At 40.5% G+C, this 10,416-nt stretch overlaps 1 protein-coding gene across 1 annotated transcript in view; it reads left to right on the forward strand.

Moving 5' to 3' along the window:
* The first annotated feature begins 9,384 nt into the window (after nucleotides 1-9,384).
* The window catches only part of idua (alpha-L-iduronidase), an 8,559-nt gene continuing 7,527 nt past the window's right edge, over nucleotides 9,385-10,416 (forward strand). Inside the window, exons 1-2 of the mRNA XM_032517218.1 lie at nucleotides 9,385-9,723; nucleotides 10,125-10,265. Of these exons, the coding sequence (XP_032373109.1) occupies nucleotides 9,587-9,723; nucleotides 10,125-10,265 (278 nt within the window). The 5' untranslated portion in view covers nucleotides 9,385-9,586. The remainder of the gene's footprint in view (nucleotides 9,724-10,124; nucleotides 10,266-10,416) is intronic.

Raw genomic sequence — 10,416 nt, forward strand, 5'->3', positions numbered from 1 at the left:
TTACCAGCAGTGGAAAAACGCCATTAGACATTAGGCTCGTTCGAGATGAGCCAGGTCTGCGCAGAATCAATCACCGGCGATCGGCGCTCGTTGCATGCCGGTTAGATTTGTGTCCGACTTGATCCCGACTTGCTCTGATGTCATGCACACGTGGGCAACGGAAATCTCACGAGAGCAAGGCGGCCGCAGTTCTGAGACGCAGGCGGCGCAGTTATTAGGCTCGTTCGAGATGAACTGCGCCTCGCCTGTAAAGTGGACGAGAGCAGGCGGGGGCAGCGGGGGGCGGTGACAAAAAGCTGCGGTAAAGTCGGACAGTTTCCAGCCGATTCCAGCTCCTTCAGGCTGGACAGGAAGTGATGAAAACACTGTGTGCGATTCCGATTTAATAAAATATAATCAGACCCTCATCCCGCGGTACACAGTCTCCAGTTGTTTTGTTATGACAGAGTAGCTGGCAAAGTGCTCTACATGAGACCTGTTGCTGATTTTAATGAACAACAGACTGGAGATGATCCGTGATCTGAACGGATTTAGTCTCTTGACTTCTAAACGTAACTATCAGTCACACAACATGTGTTCTGGACAGAATAAGTCTAAAATCAGACAAATAGCAGTTAAAATCGCTCCGATTCAAAACAATAAAAAGTTTATATAAAAACGTCATCATGTTGTAACCAATCAGGTGTTAAATCAGCTGAAAGCCGCTTTTCCCAGCATGCTCGGGTCCGCCTGGGTCCGCCTGGCTCTTCGAGTCGGTGAAAAGCAACTGCGCCGCCTGCGTCTCAGACTGCGGCCGCCTTGCTCTCGTGAGATTTCCGTTGCCCACGTGTGCATGACGTCAGAGCAAGTCGGGATCAAGTCGGACACAAATCTAACCGGCATGCAACGCGCCGATCGCCGGTGATCGATTCTGCGCAGACCTGGCTCATCTCCAACGAGCCTGCTTTTCACCGACTGCAAGAGCCAGGCGGACTCAGAGCATGCTGGGAAACGCCGGCTTCTCAGCTGATTTAACACCTGATTGGTTTACAACATGACGTTCTTTATAAACTTTTTTTTAATTGCTATTTGTCAGATTTAAAGACTTATTCTGTCCAGAACACACGTTGTGAGGCTGATAGTTACGTTTAGAAGTCAGAGAGACTAAATCTGAGCAGATCACGTTTCATCTACAGTGTGTTAGAGCGCTTTGCCAGCTACTCTGTCATAATTAAAACAACTGGAGACTGTGTACCAGCTGACATGTGGGCCTGATTATATTTTATTAAATCGGAATCGCACCACAGTGTTTTTGTCACTTCCTGTCCAGCCTGAAGGAGCTGGAATCGGCTGGAAACTGTCCGACTTTACCGCAGCTTGTTTGTCCCCGCCCCCGCTGCTGCCCCGCCTGCTCGGTCCACTTTACAGGCGAGGCGCATTTCATCTCAAGAGTATATAGGCTCTTTCGAGATGACTGCTCCTCGCCTGTAAAGTGGACGAGCGGGCAGCAGCGGGGGCGGTGACAAAACCTGCGGTAAAGTCGGACAGTTTCCGCCGATTCCAGCTCCTTCAGGCTGGACAGGAAGTGATGAAACACTGTGGTGCGATTCCGATTTAATAAATAAATCAGACCCCACATCACTTGTACACAGTCTCCAGTTGTTTTAATTATGACAGAGTAGCTGGCAAAGTGCTCTACATGCGATCTGTTGCTGATTTTAATGAACAACAGACTGGAGATGATCCGTGATCTGAACGGATTTATCTCTTTGACTTCTAAACTTAACTATCAGTCACACAACAGTGTTTTCTGGACAGAATAAGTCTTTAAATCAGACAAATAGCAATTAAAATCCTTCCGATTCAAAACAGTAAAAAGTTATAACGTCATCATGTTGTAAACCAATCAGGTGTTAAATCAGCTGAGAAGCCGGGTTTCCCAGCATGCTCTGGGTCCGCCTGGCTCTTGCAGTCGGTAAAAGCAACTGCGCCGCCTGCGTCTCAGAACTGCGCCGCCTTGCTCTCGTGAGATTTCCGTTGCCCACGTGTGCATGACGTCAGAGCAAGTCGGGATCAAGTCGGACAACAATCTAACCGGCATGCAACGGGCGCCGATCGCCGGTGATCGATTCGGCGCAGACCTGGCTCCTCCCACGGCCTTATGGCTGCCCTGCAGCATCCCATCTCGTCCGTCCCGTCTCATCCGGTCCCGTCTCATACGGAGGTGTGTCCAACGGTAAATCCAGAGGGTCAAAAATGCGAAATCGCGAATAATTTTCCAGATGGATGGTTCTGTTGACAAGATAAATGCAGACTATCGTCTGGAACAAAATAAACCTGCGTCAACTATCATGCTAATGAATAAAATACTTTTAATATTGGTTTTAAATATTTGGTTTATTTCAATTTCCTGCGGGAGTCATCCCAAGGATCAATAAAGAGAAGTCTAAGTCTTTAACGTTTAGTTAAAAAAAAACACAAGAGAGATCTAGAGAGACTTGCAGTACGGGTCGCAGGTCGGACTCGAACTAGAGACCGCTGCATCGAGGACTAACATCTAATATGGGCACCCGCTCTACACACTGAGCTATCTGGGTACTTGAAAAAAGAAAGAAAACACTAAATATTTAATTATTTTATTAATTTGTGTGATTGCCGTTACTGTTAATTAAAAACAAAAAATATTGAAAGTATTTTATTCATATGCATGATTGCCGTTACTGTTTAGGTAACGGCAATTTAAACTAAACATGTACATAAGATAAATGCAGACATCATACTGATGAATAAAAACACTTAAATACGTTTCGTCTATAAAAAAAATGCAGATGATAGGCAAACTAAAAAACCTTCTATAGCTGCACACTTTGATTTAAGTTAGGTTTGGTTTTAATTTCTTCCCCCTTTCATACAATACAACACAAAATACGATAGAACCGCTGTGGAAGAAAATACAATCGCATCCTGGCCCTAGACCGGGGCAGCGAGATACGCAGTCGAATGCAGGACGGGTCCCAGAGACCCAGGCCGATGCCGCGGTAGTAGAAAACTACAACCGCATTCTGCCCTGAGTCCCAGAGACCCGCAGCATCTCCCCGTTCCCAGAGACCCGACAGCATTCTGCCCCGGTTCCAGAGACCCGACAGCATTCTGCCCCGGTCCCAGAGAGCCGACACCGAGGCAGCGACTGTAGCCTAGAGCTAGTCGAATGCTCTCGCCATGCTGATAAGCAGTTATTTGCAGCAATGCCCAGTGAAGTGTGAAAACAATATAGAATATACATTAAAAAGTCTTGGAAAGAGTGTAACATTTTTATTTTCGTAGTCTTGTTGTTGTGTGTGCAGATCGTGGATTGTTATCCCTCCTCAGGAATCCTGCCTTAGTCGCATCGGCTGCGTCGCTGATGCGGTTTCATCAGATGTCCCACTTAATATGAACAACACAAGCCTAACATCTCGAAATGAGCAAACTATGTATGGCAAAATGGTTACTTTAACAGTTTTTTTAACGTTTTTCAAATTGATTGCAACAAATGTGGTCACGAATTTACCCGTGACTCCATCTGAAAATTATTCGCGATATCGTAATTTTGACCCTCTGGTTTTACCGTTGGACACACCTCCGTATGAGACGGGACCGGATGAGACGGGACGGACGAGATGGGATGCTCCAGGCTGCAGCCATACCCGTCTCGTTCATCTCGAACGAGCCTATAAATTACATACTTAATGGACCCATGTACAACAGTGAAAACCGGACATTTTCAGGAATTCCCCCTCAGTGGTCCATTCTGATATGTGGATTATTATTACCGAAGCTAGTAAATTACACACCTATTCTCTATTCAAATTAAGTGATTTTGTTTGTTTACATGGCAGACGATTTTTTTTGTGATTTAACGTGCATTTAATTTGCTTTATTCATTAGCTCGTTCGAGATGAGCCAGGTCTGCGCAGAATCGATCACCGGCGATCGGCGCCCGTTGCATGCCGGTTAGATTTGTGTCCGACTTGATCCCGACTTGCTCTGACGTCATGCACTGGGCAACGGAAATCTCACGAGAGCAAGCGGCCGCAGTTCTGAGACGCAGGCGGCGCAGTTGCTTTTCACCGACTGCAAGAGCCAGCGGACCCAGAGCATGCTGAAACGCCGGCTTCTCAGCTGATTAAACACCTGATTGGTTTACAACATGATGACGTTTTATATAAACTTTTTATTGTTTTTGAATCGAGCGATTTTAATTGCTATTTGTCTGATTTAAAGACTATTCTGTCCAGAACACATGTTGTGTGACTGATAGTTACGTTTAGAAGTCAAAGAGATAAATCCGTTCGATCACGGAATCTCCAGTCTGTTGTTCATTAAAATCAGCAACAGGTCTCATGTAGAGCACTTTGCCAGCTACTCTGTCATAACTAAAACAACTGGAGACTGTGTACAAGCTGATGTGTGGGTCTGATTATATTTTATTAAATCGGAATCGCACCACAGTGTTTTCATCACTTCCTGTCCAGCCTGAAGGAGCTGGAATCGGCTGGAAACTGTCCGACTTTACCGCAGGTTTTTGTCACCGCCCCCGCTGCCCCCGCCTGCTCTCGTCCACTTTACAGGCGAGGCGCAGTTCATCTCGAACGAGCCTATTTATATTCCATAAAAAGACTTCAACAGTTCAGTTCAACACGGAGGTACTGACTGAATGTAAAAAGAAAGTTGAAGATTTGGAGAAAGAAAATGTTCACCTCTGCAAAGAGAACAATGAGCTTAAGGAGAGAGTCAAAGAACAAGAAAGGTACAGGATGAGGTGGTGCCTCCGTATCAAAGGTTTGGAAGAGAATAAAGACGAAGATATCCGTACGAAGGTCACCCAAATCCTGGTCATGATTGCCCCAGATATGGGTCGAAGCTGGAAGAAGCAGTGGACATTGTCCACAGGTCGGAAGAAAGATTGACAACAAGATTAGGCATATTATGGTTCTCTTTACTAAAAGATGGGTGAAGGAAGAAATCTGGCGGCGGACCAAGAACTCTTCGGTCTGCAAAGAGAAAGGCATTCGTTTTGCCGAGGTTTTGCCACGGGAGGATTGGGAAGAAAGACGGAGGTTGTGGCCTCTAATTGAACAAGCGAGGCGGTCCGGGAAGCTTGCTTTCTTCCGTGGGCCACATGGATACATCGACGGACGGCGGATTGAAGACGACAGGTGAAGTTAATGGGACACGGTCTGTTCATAAAGTAGTGGAAAGTTTTGGAGGGACGAATCTTTCCCCAAAGCCTACGGTTTTTTCTTAGTCTGAGTGGGTTAACAACTGTTATACAAAGAGTTTTATTTCTGTTTTCTTCTTTTTGGTGTTCATGGTTAATGAGAAAATCTGTTTCGGTTCTTTGAATGTTAGGGGCTTGAAAGACATTGTTAAAAGAAAAGCACTCTTTTTGTTTTGTAAAGGGCAAAAATCTCACTGTTTGTTTTTACAAGAAACTCATTCTTCTGAAGCTGATGCAGCCTTTTGGTCTAATCAATGGGGAGACAAAATTTTATTTAGTCATGGTTCTAACCACTCTGGAGGTGTGGCGGTATGCTTCAACAAGTTCCCTGGAGAAATATTGACTCATCGAGTTGACGGAAATGGACATTACTTATCGGTGGTTATGAAGATGGAAAATGTACTCTTTATAATAACCAATGTTTATGGGTATAATAATGACGGTCAAAACAAATTACTGATGGATAATATAACAAATGTGATTTCAGAGTTAAAATGTTGTACCCTACTGATAACGTGTTAGTAGGAGGTGACTGGAACATGGCTCCAGATGAATGGGAAGATAGATTGCCTCCTAGATTAAGGAAAGCAAAGCAGAATGACATCATAGCAAGTTTTATGACAGACAACAATTTGAATGATGCTTGGAGAATTCTCAATCCTGGGATTAAAACATTTTCATGGTTTAGGCCAAATGGAGAAAGTAAATCTAGGATTGATTATTGGCTGGTAAGTGATAACATTATGGCATATGTTAAACAAACTCAAATTTCTAAAGCACCGCTTTCTGATCATTGTTTCATAGATCTAGTTTTGGAACCCAAAGTGAGAGTCCCCAGAAACAAAGGATATTGGAAGTTTAATTCTAAGATGTTACAAAATGAGGAATATTGCATGAAGGTCAGGGATATTATAAGAGATGTTGAAAAAGATATTTTAATTGAAGGTTATATTGGTAAGTGGGAATTTACTAAATATAAGATTAGAGAGTTCACAATAAACTATTGTAAGAATCTAAATATGAAAAAGAGACAATATGAAAGTCATTTGTTGAGGGAAATTAGCCAGTGTTGTAGTAATTTGGACCTAAATTGTCAAGAGAAAAACAAATTAATGGAGTTACAAATCAAGTTAGACGAGCTATATATTGAAAGAGCACAAGGGGCCTTTGTAAGGTCTAGAGCCAAATGGATCGAGGCAGGTGAAAAGAACTCTTCATATTTTAGTAATTTGGAAAAAAACAGACAGCAACGAAACTCAATTACTAGTTTGATGATAAATGGGATTGAAAACAAGGATTTTAGAAGTATAGAAAAAGAAGTTTTCTCTTTTTTCTCTGAATTATACTCCTCAAATTATTCTGATACAGAAGCTGATTATTTGTTTGATAAAATCAAGAATGTTATCCCATGCATTGATGATTCCTTTAAAGATATTTGCGAGTCAGAGCTGAGTATTGAGGAGTTGGATTTAGTTATTCTCAAGATGAAGTTGAACAAATCTCCAGGGACAGATGGTCTCACAACAAATTTCTATCAATTCTTTTGGAATGATGTGAGAATTTGTTGTTTAAAGCTTACTGGAATGTATAGAAAGAAAGAACTGACGTCTTCTATGAAACAAGGTCTTATCACTTTGATTCCCAAATCCGGTAAAGACAAAGGTTTTGATAATTTGAGACCAATTACACTGTGTAATACTGATTACAAGTTACTATCTGGACTTGTTGCTATAGACTAAAGGAAGGTGTGTCGTCCATTATTGGTGAGACTCAGTCAGGCTTTTTGAAAGGAAGGTCAATTCACAACAACATAAGACTTGTTTTAGATTTACTGGAGTACAGTGACATGATTCATGATGGTGGGTTTATTTTATTCTTGGACTTTTACAAAGCATTCGATTCTGTTGAACATCCCTTCATCTTGAAAACTTTGCATCATTTTGGATTTGGGGAAAATTTTAGAAATATAATTGGGATGCTATATAACGATATTAATAGTTCTGTAGCTTTAGGGCATGGCACCTGTCCCCGATTTGAGATTAAGAAGGGAATTCGTCAGGGTTGCAGTAGCTCTCCACTTTTATTCATAATGGTAGCAGAAATGCTGTCCATTCTGATCCAGAACAGCTGCATTGAAGGGTTAGTTGTGAATGACAGACAAATTACCATAAGTCAATTGGCTGACGACACAACTTTATTTCTTAAAAATGAAACTCAAATTCCCGTAGCCTTACAAATCATTGACCAGTTTTCAAGAGCTTCAGGCTTACAATTGAATTTAAATAAGTGTGAAATTTTATCATTACATGATTATCCCTTGCAACCTTTGTTTAACATAGAAGTCAAGTCACAAGTTAAATACTTGGGGATTGTTATTTCCAAGAATAAAATAATTTCAGACAAAATGAATATATGGAACAATATAGACAAGTGTAAATTAATCCTAAATAGGTGGCTGCAGAGAGATTTAACAATCTTCGGGAGAGTCTTATTATCCAAAATGGACAGTTTATCCAGACTTATTTACCCGGCCTTCACTTTACCCATCTCTACAAATATGATCAAAGCCATGAACAAGGTCAACTTTAATTTTGTATGGAGAAACAAATGTCAATACATAAGGAAAATTGACATGGTTAAAAATTATGAAGATGGAGGTGCGAATGCTATTGATTTTGACATAATGAATGGTGTCTTAAAATTGAAATGGTTAAAATCTTTTATCAATAATGAGCAATCCTTTTGGTTTAGTGTTTCCAATCTAATATTTTCCAAGATGGGAGGAATAGACTTTCTTCTGCGATGTGACTTTGAATGCAGTTCTCTACCAATCAAACTTTCCGCTTTCCATCAGCAGGTTCTTCTCTATTGGAAGTTGATTTATAAACATAATTTTACACCTCACAATACCCCAGTTTGGAATAATAGGTACATATTGGTAGGCAGAAAATCTGTGTACAAGGAGGAATGGAATTCCAGAGGAATCTGGGCAATTGCTCATTTTATGGACAGTAATGGGGTCTTGTTACAGCACGAGGAGTTTTGTGAGAAGTATCAACTCCAATGCAATGCCAAGTGGTATGATAGATGGATGAAAGCTATACCAATGTCTCTGAAATCAATGGTGAGAGAGGACATTAAATACTCCGGGGTTTCTCCTGGTCTGAGGCAGCTCTGCTTAGAGGGAATTCTTTTCTGTGATTATAAATGTACCAACAAAGTTATCAGAAATATTCTGTTAAGGAAATTCTATCCTAATCCGGTAAGAAGAAAATATATGTTGAAAGACTTTGGTGATGGAGAGGTTAAGAAAATAAGGAAAAGCTATATCTCATTCCCACTTCTTCCGAAGGTGAAAGAGGTCAACTTTAAGATTTTAAATGGAATTTACCCTACAAACGAATTCTTAAGACTAAGATTCAATTTTGATACAAATAACTGTGTTTTTTGTGAAAGGGAAATTGAGAAGCTAGAACACGTTTTCTTTCTGTGTGAGTCAGTGCAACCCTTCTGGAAAGATCTGCGGAGCTGGTTCCAGACCAGGGGAATTCTGATTCCTCCTCTGACTGTGATGAATATTAAGTTTGGTGTTTTTGTTGAAGACAAGAAGGTAGACTTCGTTCTCAACAACTTGTTACTTTTAGGGAAACATTTTATACATAAATGCAGATATTTTAAGACCAAACCCTCCCTGAGTCACTGGAAGAATGAGCTAAACCTCATGTATAAGTCTTTAAAACTGGTTAAGATTGGAAAAGCCCTTGATTTGGTTTATCTACTTGAAAGTTTTGATTTAATTTGAGATAGCCCCCGTTATTTATTTGTTTGTCATTTTTTTTATTTATTTATTTATTTATTTATTTATTTATTTTTTATTATTTTATTTTTTATTTATTATTTATTTATTTTTTTTTATTGTTTTTTTTTTTTTTTATTTTTTTTTTTCTCTCATTTCTTTCCTCTAATTTTATTTGATATGTACATGCTTTTATGTTTTGACTTGTTCGACCCGAGGCAAATGTTGTTTTTGAAAGTGTCAGATTTTTCTACTGCCTGTGTTGTTGTATATTTGTATTTTGAATGAATAAAAAAAAAAAAAAAAAAAAAAAAAAAAAAAACAAACTTCAACAGTGTCGCACGCATTAGACGTCATCATGCTCTGAACGAGACTGCAGCTCGGACTGGAAATGCTTTTGTTTTGTTTGTTTTTTTAGTCTTGCTAAAGTAAATGTGTTTATACAATGGGAAAGGCCTGTTGGGTTGACCCATTGTTACTAAGTTCACGTCGTCTTTATAGCCATTTAAGATAGCGCGACCTACAAAGTTGTCATATGTTTGGTCGCAGACATGCATTGGAAAACTTTTTCTGTCTTTGCGTTACTTCTTAACATTGCCAAAATTTCAAAAACGTCATATGTCATCACAGTTGATGTGGGGAGACCAGTAGGACATCTCAAACACTTCTGGAGAAGCACCGGTTTCTGGTAGGTCAAATCTAAATTGTTTTTGTGTACAATTATTCCAGCAAGATTAGGAGTGATCAGCAACCAATTGTTGAATTGGAGAAGTAGCTAAATATGGGTTTATTTCCATACTGAATCTACCAGAAGACCTCTGTTAAAAAAAGATATTACATAATGTTGTACCAAGTAACGTTAAGCATGTAAAACAAGGACATGCGTATGAGTATTATTTATTGTTGTTAAACAATTTAAAGTGGCAAGTCTGTAATCAGAGGGCAGTTAATACACAAACTGCCCTCCGATTGATACGATATAGTATGGATACGATGAAGATGGTGTATAGAAAACATATTGTGAATCTAGTCATGCATTTTCGTGTCACTGGTGCGTCACAAAGTTAAATAGGAGGTTCTTCTTTACAGTCCCCCGCTCCCTCACACTGAGGCCCAGCAGTTCGACCTGAGCATCGACCAGCAGCTGAACCTGGCCTATGTGGGCTCAGTCCCCCATGGAGGGATACAGCAGGTCCGGATTCACTGGATGCTGGAGCTGGTCACTGCACAGTAAGTCAAATAGCAAGTAGAGACCTCTCCAGCCACAATATATATATATATATATTAATGAAAATAGTTCAAAGATGACACAGTGTAACTTTTGATTATCAGTTGCTGGTTGTGTGAGTGTTGCTTATGATAAATTACTGCTGTCTGATTT

Source organism: Etheostoma spectabile, chromosome 5 (genome assembly GCF_008692095.1).
Source record: "Etheostoma spectabile isolate EspeVRDwgs_2016 chromosome 5, UIUC_Espe_1.0, whole genome shotgun sequence".
NCBI classification, from domain to species: domain Eukaryota; kingdom Metazoa; phylum Chordata; class Actinopteri; order Perciformes; family Percidae; genus Etheostoma; species Etheostoma spectabile.